This window comes from Astyanax mexicanus, chromosome 7, assembly GCF_023375975.1.
Source record: "Astyanax mexicanus isolate ESR-SI-001 chromosome 7, AstMex3_surface, whole genome shotgun sequence".
Taxonomy (NCBI): domain Eukaryota; kingdom Metazoa; phylum Chordata; class Actinopteri; order Characiformes; family Acestrorhamphidae; genus Astyanax; species Astyanax mexicanus.
The window spans coordinates 40,894,677-40,911,623 of NC_064414.1; the positions used below are offsets into that span (position 1 = coordinate 40,894,677).

Sequence of the window (16,947 nt, forward strand, 5' to 3'; positions counted from 1 at the left end):
GATGTCTGTTGCCTTTATAGTTGCTATGAAAGTTTAATTGTTGTCTACAAATGATATTGCAAATGGCAAGTTATCAGGTCTAAATGTATATATACATGTATATATATATATATATATATTAATATAATAATATTTTTTTTGCTTTACATCATATAGTGTAATGATTCATCTTGTAACTAGACAAGAAAAGCAAAAATATTTTCTCTATCTGCAATTATTCATCTTTTTGTATATTTGTATAATTATGGATTATTTTTAGAATAATCATATATTTATAAATATATTTCCTGTACTCACAGTAACCATTGATGTCCAAGTACCTTTTGTGTGTTCTGATCTATTTTCAGTCCATTTTAGGAATAACAGAAAGACCTTATGCAAAAACAGCAGCAGCAGAAAGAAAATAGCACTTACATCTAGAAGAGAGGTTTTTTTTGCCCCTATTCTTGATATAGTTGAATGATGTCATAGATAATGATCTCATAGCTAGATGATAATAATGATAGTTACTGGTCTTGTTTGTCTCATTGGTAACACTTTACAATACTGGTACACAAATAACCATGTATTAATACAAAATGAATGATTTATTCATGGTGAATTAATACATGATTAACGCATAAATAAATACTTAACATACCATGAAGTAATGAAGCATATACATTAATCACGAGGTAATTCACACAAAGGTAACCATTACTAATGGCAAATGTTAAGCACCAACAAATTATTAACTCATTCAGTTAATTAGCACTATGACTTGCTATATTAATTAAGATATTACTTACACCCAAATATAATTATCAACAAAAATGTCTCTACAGTTGTCCCTTTTTTTACATAAGGGAATACAGAGAATAATGTATATTGACACTTCATATAAGCTCCCCAAATATTTGTCAATTAAATTGTAATTTTCTGAATCAGGTGATACTATTTCCATTATTTTCTTAGCTATAATCTAGTATACATTTTATCCACCTACTTTTTGCTACTCTCTTTTGCATACTTGTTTAGTCTTCCTTTAACACGGATTCCCAACCCTGGTCCGGAAGTAGTTAGTTTGTTAAGTCAGGTGTGTTGAGAGCAGGGGAAATTCAGGAATAACAACACAACAGCCTGCACACTGCTCACTTAAATACACACCCTCATTGTTGATACCTTTTCTCTCATGCACAGTTGGCCTCAGACTTCATAAAACTTTCATCACTGGTCAGGATCTGGCCACAGGACACTGTTAGCTGGATTCATTTGGTTGGTGACTTGTTCTCAATCCATGGTTGTATTTTTAAAAGGTGGCACTGCCATGCTGAGAATGGTCAATATCTGGTGCATGACAGTGACAAAATACTTTTTAGATGCCACAGATAGCCATATTAATCAATAACCTGATAATCATTTAACGTGTACTTAGTACATGTCTAAACCATTTGTTAATCTATCTATATGTTATTAGTTAATGTATGTATGCATGATAATGTGCCCCACCAAGTAAAGTCATGACATAATTCATATACATAAGCCATTAGTTAAGTTATCCACAGGTCATTAGTTAATGTATTAGTATATTATAATGTGCCCCACCAAATAAAGTCATGACATAATTCATATACATAAGGTCATTAGTTACTGTATTAGCATATTATTCTGTGCCCCATCAAGTAAAGGCATGACAATACATACATTTGTAAATCTTCAGGTGATGTACTCATACGGATTATGAATTTACAGTGTGTACAAATAACTGTTCATATTTTGTTGACTGTGTTCATACAAGCATTTGTTAAATAACAATTCCCAAATACCATGAAGTAAACAAATTAAAAGAGACAACATTTTTGTAACATTTTTATTTTTTGTCTGTCAATGAAAGCACATTAAAGTGACTATGAACGTATACAGACAATATCTAAACAAGATTCGAAAACAAAAAAGGCTCACAGTCTCGTCTTCAAACAAAAAATATTGCTAATTCTTTAGCACATTTCTAAACAAAAAAGGCTCACAGCCTTGTTTTCTAACGAAAAAAATATTGCAAATTCTTTGAGACATTTCTAAACAACAAAAAAGGCTCACAGCCTGGTCTTCTAACAAAAACTATTGCTAATTCTTTAGCACATTTCTAAACAGAAAAAAATATATCTTTTTACTTTCGGAAAAACAACATAAGCTGCATCAAAATAAAAAAAGTCCAGTTCTTTTTTAAAAATATATAAAAAAAAAAATCAGCTCAAGACCAGCTGGTCATCTAGAAAAAAGGTACTTTATGACGGTTGGCTAGCTCATTAACTAGCTCTTGACCAGCATAGGGTATTTTTTTTTTGGATGACCAGCTGGTCTTGAGCTGGATTTTTAACAGGGATATCTGTCAGTTACCAGGGGTGCCGTACTTATAACAAAGGCATTGAACATTTATGGCTTCATTTCAAAATAATAATAAACATATAATTACTTTAGTAGGTTCTTCTTAATAAACCAGCTCTTTCTTTAGACAAACAAAAACTGTTCTTCTGTGCATTTGTACATTCGTACTAATTTCAGATCAAAATCTAAGAATCCTCCAGTGCCCTTACTTCCTGTTAATGTCAAGCAGATCCCCTTTCTCTTTCAGTGCACATATCTTGGTTTGGTTGGTTTTAAGTAAACATTGGTCTTCACAAAGCTTAGCAAACTTTTGCAAGTTGCTACCTTTTCTGAAATTAACCCTCAGGGCACGGAACATTTCAGGATTAACCACTGCCAACTCTGCTATAGGGGCCTGGTTAACAATTGTATTTCTGTCCACGCGTGTCTTGCAGTACGCCTCCGACTTCGTTAGACCTTTTTTCACCAGCTCCAAAACGGTATCATACCGTTTGATAGAATCTTCTGGTGTTCTCACTGAAATATACATCAATGCACAGACAGTGTAAAGATGATTAAGTCTGATTAATGAAAACTGAAATACAGCACAGGGACATCTGTCCTAAGGGTGTCACCCCCCAACACCCCGCCAACCCACACATCAGTTGCACTGATTCAATAAAGTTAAGTAAAGAGCACATTTTGAAATGTACTAAGTAAGAAGATCACATTTTTATGGAGCCCGGGAGGGGCTGTAAATAAATAAAAAAAATTAAATAGAGTGAACGAAACAGCAGTTCGAGCTCATGACTTCTTTAATTCGTGCTTACGATTTCTGTAATTTGAGCGAAAGGTTTTTTATGCGCAATAAGACAAGAAGCTCAGAGAGAAGGGGCATTTTCCTCTCTTGGGCTGTAACAGGGGTGCGGTGATGATAATCAGTTATCTACATTTATAACCTGCTGATAACAATGCACTTGTGTTAAAGTTAGATAGTACAGTGTGCAGCTCTATAGTGCGTGGGGGAGAACCGACCATGGCGTCTCCACAGCGCGTGGGGAATAGCCGACCGTGGCGCCGGTTCTGTACTGCGAGAGGCCTGCCATGTGGGTAGAGTGCACGCAGTCCTTCGCAGAGCTTATTTACCAACAATATAGACAATTTCAAACAATTTCAGCCATGAATAAAGAAAACAAACATTTTACTGATGCAGGATGACTGTAACCAGATCAAATCAAAGTTAAGGTGCAATGTGGAACTGTTTATTAATTTCTTATTTCTTATTAACAATAATATAACATAAAGAAGAATAATTTTATAAGTATACAGCTATAAGACTTAGGTCCAAATGTACACTGTAAAAGGCAATAAAGAAAATACAAAATTAATGCAATGTGTGACAGTTGTCTATGAAGAGTTCATATAAGAGCTGCTTTAAATATGTTACACTTTATCAAAACAGCTGGTCTAAAATACTATTAATACAATGTTTTAACATGTTTAGTGAATGGGTAGTTCATATAATAATTTGGATCAATTTGATCATTTATTCCAATATGTTTCCTAAAATTATTCTGTTTCTATATCTGATAAAATGGCCCGAATATCTGCATATTGTCAAATCAGTGTCCTGATGCCACAAGCTTTAAATAAAAATATATAATAATTATAAACTTGTTGAATGTATATTTTCTAAATTGGGTGTTTATATTTTTTGCTACAAAGATTAAAATATAGATGAAATCTATCATAAAAGTAATAATGATGTAACCAGATTTAAGAAGGTGTGCATTTCTTGGAGGCTGGCTGAATGTTATTGAGAAATTAATAGACACATTTCCACATTGCATCATAACTTTGATTTGATCTGGTTTTAATAACACACACACAGTCATCCTGCCTCAGTAAAATGTTTGTTTCCTTTATTCATGGCTGGAATTGTTTGAAATTGTCTATATTGTTGGTAAATAAGCTCCACGAAGGGCTGCGCGCGCTCTACCCACATGTCAGGCGTCTTGTGGTGCGGAACCGACACCACGGTCAGCTTTTCCCCACGGTCGCCTCTTCCCTCTGAGCTTCTTGTCTTATTGCACATAAAAAAATGTTCCCTCGAATTACAGAAATCATGAGCACGAATTAAAAAAATTGTGGGCACAAATTGCAAATTGTGAGCACACAATGCAAATCGTTCACTCAAATTAAAGAAAACGTGTGCACAAACTGCTATATCGGTCACTCGATTTAATTATTTTTTATTCCCGGCCCCTCCCGGGCTCCGTACATTTTTCTCTCTAAGTGGAAGTAAAATATAGATAGTTTAAACATTTAATTAAGTACAGTATCAAAGTATTTGCCACCTCTGACTATTGATTGCAACATGTTTTTTTTTACTTTTAACCTCTGGTTATGGATCAGGAATTGATAATGTTAGCATACCTCGGCTGAAATAATCAGTCTTTGATTTCCTCAATTTCTTTTTCTTTTGCTTCTTCTTTTTGAGCGAGGCCTCAGAATCCTCTGAATCTGAAGACGTTGATGAGTCTGTAGAGGTTGGAGAATGCTGAGATGTAGCAGACATCCGAAGGGTTGACTGCTGAGGTCCTGCAGATGACTGATGTTGATCATCAAGTTTTAGTTTAAGAGCTGTGAAGAGAGCAATGGAATGTCATTACAATTTTGTCCAACAAAACATCAACACTTGCATTCCAGTTCTATGCTTACAAGTCCTTTTAGTCCATCTTAATATGAGGTTTTGGCAGAAAATGTTGGAAAATGTCAACAACAGATATGTAAAAAAAATCCTAAATCAAAATTGCAGTAAATATTTTTACCATGCCTGTTGCCTTTTATGCCACTATTACCCTTACCTTTTTATATGCATTTGAAATCAATTAAACTCAAAAATTGTAGATTTAATATGTGCTTTTAACAATATAATACTGTTTAAGTAGTTGACATACTTACTGTCCTCAAGTCTCTCACGGAGATAATTCCTTTCCTCTACTAAGGATGCTACCTTTTCTTCCAGATTATTTATCTTCATCTTCTGCATCTCTACCGTCTGTTTGGCATTTTGCAGTGCAGACTGGACTGTAGGAGCAGCTTGAAAGTCAAATCACAAATACATTTTTGTTGTTGTTTTTTTTTTTTTAGATTTTCAGCTTAGATACACATAAAGAAACATTAAGTCAAACAAATTAAGTCTCAGGTTGAACTGCTTATTTGTTATTTACAGCATGATTTAGTTGGTGGCAAAATTGGTTTCAAATGCACTTTTTTGCAAAATAAATATCTTCCAAGGTGATCACGTGACAAAAGATACCTACCAGTTTGATCTTTCTTCAGCTGTTGTGCAGGTTGAGTGGTTAAGGAATGATGTTTCTTCACTAGTACAAGGCATAAAGAGAAACACAAAATATTTAATCAGAATTCATATTTTCCCAGAAATTATTTGATTCATAATTTAGCAAACAACTGCTTCTTTTTATATGGACATTTGTACCATAGATTTTATGTTCAACAATAGAATACAATCTCTGTCTGATTAAAAAAACAACATGCTTGAATATGAGCAGGATAAGAACGCAACTCAGAGGAGGAGAGAAGGAGAGGCTATACATAACTTGTCATGGCTAAATTTGTTTTCGATTCACCTAGTTGTGGGTTTACAGAAACACAAAATATTAAATCAGAATTAATATTTTCACAGAAATTATTTAATTATTAATTTCATTTTATACGATTAATAAAATGACTCATTTTATAAAATATAAATACATCATTAAACAAAATATAAAATATAAATACATGATAATTTACAAAAAGCTATGTATTTGTTACAGTAGGAAAACACATACTGCTCTGAAATACAAGAAAATTACTGCACCTTTTTCAGCATTCGCAGTAGGTTCTGTCACTTGCTCAACTGCTTTCTTCACTGCAGTGGTGGACACACCTGAAACAATTCAAAATGATAAAAATTAAGCAACCATGATTTTAATAAATGTAAAGAAAAGATGAATAATAATAATAATAATAATCAGCAACAACAGCAACAAAAATAATATTAATAAATGGAAACCTCCAGTGTAAAATAAAGTCAGGATGTAGTAAAATAAGACAATGAGTATAAACTTCTATTGAGTAGCCCACCTCCGTTCGCTCTCTGCAATACAAACTACTGTATTTTTAGCCAAGGATCCAAACAGGCTCACAGCGGTAGCTACAGGGGCATAGTGTTGTCTATGCCGCTATCACTTGCATTGTGAGCCTGTTGGTAGCCTCAGCTAAATGCACAGTATGTCAAGCTGCTGGGGGCAAACAGAGGTGGGCTTTTTGACAAAAGCTTATACTAGTTATCATGTTTCATTACACCCCAACTTAATTTCAAACTGAAGTTCTCCTTTAATACTACATGCCTATATTGTTGTTGTTACTGTTACATTAAATTATTAATGATACATTTGAGTTATGAGGCAATAAGTTTAGCATTCTGATTAGCAAGTCTTAAATGAACTCACTCGGTTCTGAAACTTTTCTTTTAACGTGTCTGGAGACAGGTACTTCTATGGTAAAGATGTCGGCAAGGGAGAGAGGGAAGCAAGAAAAGAAAAAGACTAGGTTAAAATAAACTGACACACTACAAGCTGTAACTAAATGCTAAATAGCCTTGGACTAACATTATGTTCACGTAAATCATTAATGAAAAGCTATTAAACTGATAGAGTGTAAATAAAAGAGGGTTACCAGAGCAATTACACCAAATGAAGAAGTGTAAACATTGGTGTGCAGTGGCTAAGCGTTTTATGAGGTACTCGGCTTGGTGAAAGTTAGCTGGCTAGCCATCTACTTAACTAGTTCAACATTTAAAACGAAATAAATGTACTCTACAAAGAGCTGTGTGCTTTATGACACAAACGACACTCGTTTACTCACCATATACATCGTCGGTATACTTTGCTGGCACTTTGCCAGACCGTTTCGCCCGCTTGCTCTCCATCTTCTCACTGCCATTAGCTGGAACCTGGCGCGCTTCATGTGGTCGCGGGGGGCATAAATTCCCCGCACACCTTCCTGCTCGCCGCAAGTACGTCGCCGGGGGGGCGGGGGGCTGTCTCTCAAATCCAATATGAAGCTCAGGCGGGTCTTGGATGTGTTTGGTGTTGTCCCAGTTTGTAAAAACCTCCAAAGTAGGCGCAGTTCCACTGATTTGTACATTTCTTAAGGTGTGTATGATATTTACACTGCCCTGCAGTGTGCTTTTTTTTTCCTACTCCAGGTGGGTTTCTTTTTTCGGTCACATTAGGTCTGTTTTACATGCGCACTAGCCAGCTAGCTACGAAGACAATGAATTTGACCAGAGAATTATTATACATTTTAATTCATGCCACTGGAAAAAAAAATATTAAGCTTATCAAATGGCTTCAAAAAAGAAAGCTGCTGGCAAAGACTGTCAAGTGTCCGAAATGCAGAAGAGATATGAAGATGGAAAAACGAAACAATACTTCAGATGGCCTAGTGTGGTGGGTATTATGTTTTAACTTTATTACTTTGTTTTTACTTTAATTACTATATCTTGTTACTTAAATCCTAGACTAACATTAACGTGATCTTCCATGACAGGCTACAATAATTTTATGTATTTACTATATATTTCCTGTCACACTTAGAGAACGTGGGTTTAAGCGTACTTTAGTTAACTGCCTATATATATATATATATATATATATATATATATATATATATATATATATATATATATATATATATATTTTTTTTTTTTTTTTTTTTTTTTTTTTTTCTTTAAAAATACCTTGGCAGTTTACTTTTAATGTTTGTGTCATTTAAGTTGACTGAACTTTGTAGTTATTCACTGGACCTGAAGCTTAAATGGCAAAAATTAACAGAATTGTGGTGTTCTAAAATGATTAATCTGTAGTCTATGGTCAGGACCCCACAGGAGTACTATTTGGGTGGTGGGTCATTCACTGCACTACAATGATGCTGGCGTGGTGGTCATGGTGGTATATGTTGTGCTGGTACAAATGGACCAGACACCTCAGTGTCCTTGTTGAACTGTTAACAGTCCACCAGCCAGAAATACCCTGCCAACAGCATCCTGTAAGGTCCTGACCATTAAAAAACAGGGTATACACAGAGGTGAGTAATCCAGGTCCAGAAAGTAAAAAAAGTAATTCTTCTGCTGCAGCTAGCTCAGTCACACATAGCCACCCAAGCAGTTTTTAAACAAGAAATGGAACCTGGATTTTTGGTCCAAATTTGAAGAACTCTGCAATAGATTTTGCATAATTTTAAAATTACCTTCGTACCTACATTAAAATGTAATTTCTAATGAGCTAGGTATTACATATTATAGGCCACTGTATTTTTATTTTCTACTGTTTTCTTTCCCATGTCTTTACAGGGAATGTCGGCATAATAGCCACAGAGGCAAAAAATACAGCAGAACCCTGAGAGTGGGATCTTTTTTTGAAAGGTCCAAAATTACCTTGTTGTCATGGATGACATATATTTACAGGTAAGTGTAAAACAATGAAATGTGTAATGCAGAGATTTGATTGAGCTGTTAAGTGTAGATAAAAGGTGTATACTGTAGCAGTTTAAACCTTTCACCTTGTACATAACTTAAACCTTATGAAAATGTGACTACATCGCCAGGTTAATTAGGGCTGCAACAACAAATCAACTAATCAATAATTAATCAATTTTTGAAACATTGAAACATTTTTGAAACACAACTAATATAATAATCAGTTAATCAAGTTTTCCATTCCACCTTAAATTCCATCCTAACTAGTAGTGCTGTAACAATTCATTGATCTGTATCAATGCATCGACCCAAAATGCGCACAATCCGATGACTTAATGTCAAATGTAAGCATTGATGCGTGTGTGTTTCACACATTTACGGACCCATTTTCTCTATGTGCAATGCTCTTTCAAACCTGCTGATAGCAGCACGTTGCTGTCCATTTTATTAATCATTTAACATTGTGAGCTCCAACCTTCCAATCCAGTAGTTGGCGTTAATGCACCTCACAAAAAAAAGATGAAGAAAAATATCGTGCCAAAGTAGAATAGGCTCTCTCTATTTTTATTCTCTTCTTTCTTATTCTCTCTTTCTCTCTCTTCCTCCCTCCCTTCTGTCAGAAATTGTCACATAGAACTTTGAAAGGAAGTTAAAGTAGGTTAACTATTGTTTCTATACATTAGTGTATTACCAGGGGTGATAGCGTTCCGGCGCCGCGCCGGAAATCCGGCGTAGCGTGGCTCTATAAAAAAAAAATATATATATATAAATAAAATAAATAAATAAATAAATAGAGCCGGTTCAGGTATTAAGTCCCGCCTCTCAGTAGAAACAGCCAATCAGCTTGCTGTTTTTTTTTTTTTGCGGAGGAGCGGGGGAAGCCCCTCCCTTGCTGTGAGATTTAGCAGCGGGATCGGACGCAGCAGCTTCAGCTGATTTAAAAACAGATCTGGATATACGGAGATTTTTCTCAAAAAAAGATAACGGTAGGCTAAACACGTAAACTGTGATGATATGTTTCTGATAGCTGGTTAAAAATACACTTCTTGTATCAGCACACAGATTAAACCCACTGTGATTAATAAACTGCAGCTGTGTTAGTGAGTTAGCTTGATAGGGAGTCAAGGTTTTAGAAAATAAATAAACTATATATGTAATGTTCAACTTGCCCTGTACCTGATCAGCTAATCACTATTTCACATATTTCACTGTCGTTATTAGTTTAGGATTACAGGAGAAAATGAATATAGCTAATTAGCTAGAAGCCAGATGTAGTGGATAGTCAGAATTTAGTACAGTACTTTATGTTTGTAGTTTAAAGCAGTTTCTTAACCCTGATCACTGAACTAAAATTGTGTTTTCCACAATTCCACAATCATTTCACCTAGATTTTCACCTGATCTTGATTTTCACCTAGAGTGACAGCTGTCACAGTGAAAATGAAGCGGAGTTATGAAAGTGGTTGTGCTAAACGAAAGAAACGGGCAGAGAGCAAAAGAATCGCAGATGCCCTGCCAAAATTCACCTCCTTTTTTACACCTCCTGAACCGATCAGTGTTTTTGGGGCCGATTCCGATCGCCGGTCGTCTTTCACCACGATGGGCCGATCGCCGATACCGATCTTGGGCGGGGCCAAATGCCACATTAATGCCACACAGGTGCCTGGCAAACCTGGCTGGTACAGATTCCCCTAATTACATCCACACCAAAGCAAACACTGGTAATTTACGCTGCTAGTAAATAAACATGAATGTTACTGACCAAAATAAACGCTTTTTAGGAGAGATATAAGTTCTGTGTAAATATTTATAAGACAATACCTGACAAAATCAGTTTTAATGACGTTAAATAAACATCACTGTGACAGCGCTAGTCGCAGTTTCACCGCAGTAAAGGACGAGGAGGTGAATCACTTATCTAACCAGCCTTTACTGATTTCTGCTCCAATAACCCTTTCAATAACCTCCAATAGCCTTTAATAGTCTTCAGTAGCCTTCAACAGTCTAACCTTGCAGCCGTGGTGTGTCCACTAAACTCTGTAGTTATAAACATCATGAGGTTAGCAGCGCGCTAACTGACCTGTTTATAATGTAATCCGAGCAGTGCCTCCGTGACAACTGCTGCTGTTAGCTGCTTTGGCTGAAAGGTGAACTGTAGAGAGCTGTATTATCCGTTTTTAAAACCTTTTCCTACACAGATGAACTTAAAAAAAACGTGTAAAAAAACGCTCCAGACTGGCTGAGCTGAGCTCTGTAGCCCGTGGCTGGGCTGTAGCTGTGACTGAGTAAAGACAGCGGGGGCTTGTGCTGCTGCAGCTCCCACTAGTGGTTGGATGAGGAACTGCAGCTTCTTGTAAGTGAGCAGTTTCACCGGTTTCACCAGTTTCATCCACACACAGCTCTGATAAACTGCTTAACCCTAAACTCCTGAATCAGATCGGCTAAAATCATAAGAATATCTGCAGAACAGTGTTAATATGCAGTAGAATATACAGAACAGTGTTAATATGCAGAAGAATATACAGAACAGTGTTAATATGCAGAAGAATATACAGAACAGTGTTAATATGCAGTAGAATATGCAGAACAGTGTTAATATGCAGTAGAATATGCAGGATCAGGGTTGAGAAACACTGCTGTAATGTGACTTCTGTTCATTTGTAGTTCACAGTAAGACCACATGTCCTGACGTTTATAAAAATCTCTATGAACATAAAGTTACATTATTTTACACAAGGACACCATCTTAAGAAGAGCTCTCAGTAGAAAAAGAAAAAATAAAAGTGCACTTTTTTTTACAAGAGTGGAGAAAATGTAAATATGAAAATGAAAACGTTATCTAAAATGTGTCACTTGACAATAAGGTTATACACAGACTATTAAATGTTTGAATAATGTGTCAACATTTATGCCTATGTTACGTCACATATGCAGTCTGTTGTCCCTCCCCAACAACCCCCCCCCCCCCTTCCTCACCCTGTTGGAACAGGAAAAAAAAGTTCAGGCTCAGGATTTTTTTTCACTATCACCCCTGTATTACTTTCCAGTGGCATCCTTATTTAAAATGTGTTTTTGTGCTGATTAAGAGTAATAAATAAAGTAGATCTGCAGTATAACTGCTCTTCATTTAGGTTATAGTATGCATTTACTGTGTTGGTTACTGCTTATGGCTATACTCTTATACTTCACATGTAATGATAAAATACTCAAATTATATGTAGTTTGAACTTAAATCCTAAGAAAAGGAACAGCTTATGTGAAATCATAATAAATTGTATAAAATTGAATCGTCTCGTAATCGTAAACTTGCAATGTACACTCCTATTAACTAGATTGACCAGCAGTATCAAAACAAGCCTTAAGCTAATGTTAGCCTAGTTTTTTCTCACAGTGTTACTAGAGCTGAAAATATATCTTATTTTAAGTCATTTTTTCTTGCTCATATTTAGTGAGTTTTTGTTCCACTTTAAAAGTTAATTAATTCAAACATTTTTTTAATAATACATTTAAATCATTCTTTAGGGTGTCTTCTGAATCTGATAATCGATAATGCTCAGTTTAACCGATTACTAAAATGATCATTAGTTACAGCCCTAAATTAAATGTATATGTTTATTGTTTATAGACTCACTTTAACCTCACCCTTTTCATTCTGTTTAGTGGTGATTATACTTGTCTAAAGATCAAACATGCCTGATACATTAAATGGGCTTTGCAGATTTTCTCAAGGTTTGCGTCTCAGGCAAGTGGACATGATGCAAGATGAAATTGCAAGAAGCTCAAGGACACTTTCCAAGATGGCTTCAGTTCTGAGGAAAATCTGCCACCGTGCCATGAAAAGGTACACCAGAAAACATGGGCAGATGATCGGCGGTGAAGGAGAATTTGCTGTTATTGATGAAAGTAACTTTCGCCATAAACGAAAGGTAGGTGAATGGTATTAATTTAAAACTTCGTATGCTCATGTTTCTTCTTTTGTCTCAGTATGCATAGGTCCTGGTGATTCCCAGTGATGGTACTAGGGGTTTAACAATGCACCTTGACATTATAATACAAAAATGCCAATGCTTTGTGTAAAATGTATGTAATGTAATGCATTCTGTTTATTAATTTTTAATAAAACGCGTGCATTGTTTAAAATAAAAGTAAATGATCTGCACAAATCAGAAACCCACTTCTTTCAAGAGAATAGGACATTTTGACCCAATATCAGTAAACTGTGCTGGATGAAAGGAAATCTGACACTTGTACCATATTTTGTTTATGTCTAATACAACCATAAACCATAAAAAGTTGGGAAATTGTGAAAAATGGATTTAAAGTTAAAATGTAGATAAGTATGTTTTGTCCTTGTAAAATCTTAAATTAACTTTTTGTAAAAAAAAAAACAATTCACAGTATGGACGAGGGAGAGTTGCCCCCACATGGAGGAGAAAGAAGTGGGTGTTTGGTGTACTCGGAGTAAAGAGAAAACAGCGCCATCCAGTTCTGCGGCTTGTGAGGAGAAGATCAAGACATCATCTTGTACCTATAGTCGTTAAACATGTGCGCCCAGGTACTACACTAATCAGCGATGATTGGAGAGCTTACAGAGGTGCTTTAACAGATATGGGCTACACACATTTTAGTGTTAATCATTCCCAGTGGTTTGTAGATCCCCACACTGGAGCTCATACCCAACATCTTGAGAGAGCATGGTTAACTTACAAAACAAGAATCTGGAGGCTGCGAGGCAACAGGACAGAGCAAATGCTAAAACAGCATCTTTCCTTCATTGAGTGGACATACTGGCTGGGTGACAAACATAGACATGGTACCCTTGGGCGTTTGCTTAAAGATATTAAGCATCAGTTTCCTGTCTAAAGATAGAGGCTTAGTTGATTGTTTTTTTTTTTATATAATTTATTTTAGCATTTATAAGACTTAAGGTATTAGACTTTATTAGCTATTTACTTTTTATTTTTTAAGTAAAAAATACTTTTTTGTTGTTTAGAAATGTGCTAAAGAATTAGCAATATTTTTTGTTTGAAGACGAGACTGTGAGCCTTTTTTGTTGTCGAATCTTGTTTAGATATTGTCTGTATACGTTCATAGTCACTTTAATGTGCTTTCATTGACAGACAAAAAATAAAAATGTTACAAAAATGTTGTCTCTTTTAATTTGTTTACTTCATGGTATTTGGGAATTGTTATTTAACAAATGCTTGTATGAACACAGTCAACAAAATATGAACAGTTATTTGTACACACTGTAAATTCATAATCCGTATGAGTACATCACCTGAAGATTTACAAATGTATGTATTGTCATGCCTTTACTTGATGGGGCACAGAATAATATGCTAATACAGTAACTAATGACCTTATGTATATGAATTATGTCATGACTTTATTTGGTGGGGCACATTATAATATACTAATACATTAACTAATGACCTGTGGATAACTTAACTAATGGCTTATGTATATGAATTATGTCATGACTTTACTTGGTGGGGCACATTATCATGCATACATACATTAACTAATAACATATAGATAGATTAACAAATGGTTTAGACATGTACTAAGTACACGTTAAATGATTATCAGGTTATTGATTAATATGGCTATCTGTGGCATCTAAAAAGTATTTTGTCACTGTCATGCACCAGATATTGACCATTCTCAGCATGGCAGTGCCACCTTTTAAAAATACAACCATGGATTGAGAACAAGTCACCAACCAAATGAATCCAGCTAACAGTGTCCTGTGGCCAGATCCTGACCAGTGATGAAAGTTTTATGAAGTCTGAGGCCAACTGTGCATGAGAGAAAAGGTATCAACAATGAGGGTGTGTATTTAAGTGAGCAGTGTGCAGGCTGTTGTGTTGTTATTCCTGAATTTCCCCTGCTCTCAACACACCTGACTTAACAAACTAACTACTTCCGGACCAGGGTTGGGAATCCGTGTTAAAGGAAGACTAAACAAGTATGCAAAAGAGAGTAGCAAAAAGTAGGTGGATAAAATGTATACTAGATTATAGCTAAGAAAATAATGGAAATAGTATCACCTGATTCAGAAAATTACAATTTAATTGACAAATATTTGGGGAGCTTATATGAAGTGTCAATATATATTATTCTCTGTATTCCCTTATGTAAAAAAAGGGACAACTGTAGAGACATTTTTGTTGATAATTATATTTGGGTGTAAGTAATATCTTAATTAATATAGCAAGTCATAGTGCTAATTAACTGAATGAGTTAATAATTTGTTGGTGCTTAACATTTGCCATTAGTAATGGTTACCTTTGTGTGAATTACCTCGTGATTAATGTATATGCTTCATTACTTCATGGTATGTTAAGTATTTATTTATGCGTTAATCATGTATTAATTCACCATGAATAAATCATTCGTTTTGTATTAATACATGGTTATTTGTGTACCAGTATTGTAAAGTGTTACCCTCTCATTTTCTATATACTGCAAATGGCAATCGTTGGGTCCACAAGCATCCCATGTCACTGACTTTATACCTCAAAAGCAATACGCTTTCAATTTATATGATTAGCCCAGGCTGTATCAATGCATTTAGGCTCAGTCCCATTTCACCCCATGGCCCTACCCCAATTCTAGTTATGCTGGAGGGGTAGGGGAGGAAGGGAAAAGCCTTGTTATCCCTTCATATGCACACCTCAAACTAAAGGATATGAGAATCACTGGTAAGATGGCGAAACAAGCGACCAAAGAAACTCACAAATGTAAGTATTTTCCTTGTTAAAAGTGAAAATTGGCCCTTTATTACCACAGTTTAATGTGTAGTTTTAATGTTTTTTATGGCCAAATTCTTCTTAAAAAGCATAAAAAAGATATAGACAAATAGTTTGTCTCAGTAGCTAGATAGCTAACTAGCTAACTTTCCCATTCCACCTTAAATATTGCAACAGATGGCAGTGGCTGCAGTATTTAAGGTGGAACAGAAAAATAACATAAAATAAAAGCTAATTAAAGCTAATGCTAATGTCAGCTCCTCATCACAGAGCAATTAAGGAATGGACAATAACGAATCATTTCTACACCAATTTCTTTCTTGGTGATATTTACTTCCTGTTTGTGACACATTAGTATATGGGAGGGTGACAACTTTTCAAGATGGGTGGTGACCATGGCAGCCATTTTGAATCCAACTTTAGTTTCTTTCTATGAGAAGAGGGTCATGTGACATATCAAACTTATTGAGAATTTCACAAGAAAAACAGTGGTGTGCTTGGTTTTAGAATCTACAATATATTTTCACAATTCCATGATTCATCTTGTAGCTAACTGTTGTGAGCAGTGATGTCAGAAAAAAGTGAATCGCTCCTCTCCATATGCAATTACTGGTCTTGTTCATCTCATTATATTCTTTTCTTTGTCAGAATATCCATACACGTATAGATGAATTCATACCCTTAATTTGAAATGATCAACTTTTTCACATGATATTACAGAAATAGAACTAGAATTACAGCAGACAGATATGGTGATTTAATCTCAGGGCTATGATAGGCAGATTAAAGAAGGCAATGTTTCAATGTTTTTTTTGTGGGCGAATTCTTCTTAAAAAGCATAAAAAAGATTGCTAATAGTTTGTCTCAGTAACTAGATAGCTAACTAGCTAACTTTCCCATTCCACCTTAAATATTGCAACAGATGGCAGTGGCTGCAGCATTTAAGGTGGAACAGAAAAATAACATAAAATAAAAGCTAATTAAAGCTAATGCTAATGTCAGCTCCCTATCACAGAGGAATTAGGGAATGGACAATAACGATTAATTTCTACACCAATTTCTTTCTTGGTGATATTAACTTCCTGTTTGTTCATCTTGTAGCTAGCTGTTGTGAGCAGTGATGCCAGAAAAGTGAATCGCTCCTCTCTATATGCAATTACTGGTCTTGTTTATCTCATTATATTCTGTTTTTCATCAGAATATCCATGTATGTATAGATGAATTCACTTCTTTAATTTGAAATGATCAACTTTTTCAAATGATATTACAGAATTAGAACTTAAATTACAGCAGACAGATA

General features: G+C 35.2%; 3 protein-coding genes across 4 annotated transcripts in view; 1 reads left to right on the forward strand and 2 right to left on the reverse strand.

The window, feature by feature from the left end:
• Positions 1-16,947, reverse strand: part of dntt (deoxynucleotidyltransferase, terminal) — a 191,565-nt gene that overhangs the window by 16,070 nt on the left and 158,548 nt on the right. The window lies entirely within an intron of this gene.
• LOC103038324 (coiled-coil domain-containing protein 106-like) lies at positions 2,162-7,372 on the reverse strand. 2 transcript variants are annotated; one of them, XM_022662234.2, is made up of 7 exons: positions 7,279-7,372; positions 6,864-6,908; positions 6,230-6,298; positions 5,670-5,729; positions 5,308-5,445; positions 4,780-4,986; positions 2,162-2,880 (listed from the first exon to the last, which is right to left on the reverse strand). In XM_022662234.2, exons 1-7 carry the CDS (start codon positions 7,340-7,342, stop codon positions 2,570-2,572), a joined length of 894 nt encoding a protein of 297 aa, XP_022517955.2. In that variant the 5' UTR covers positions 7,343-7,372; the 3' UTR covers positions 2,162-2,569. The 2 variants fall into 2 exon arrangements, with proteins under 2 accessions (XP_022517955.2, XP_049337609.1); XM_049481652.1 differs by lacking the exon at positions 5,308-5,445.
• Positions 7,466-13,996, forward strand: LOC125802996 (uncharacterized). Its single transcript, XM_049481651.1, has 4 exons — positions 7,466-7,865; positions 8,768-8,881; positions 12,611-12,818; positions 13,291-13,996. Exons 1-4 carry the CDS (start codon positions 7,660-7,662, stop codon positions 13,753-13,755), a joined length of 993 nt encoding a protein of 330 aa, XP_049337608.1. The 5' UTR covers positions 7,466-7,659; the 3' UTR covers positions 13,756-13,996.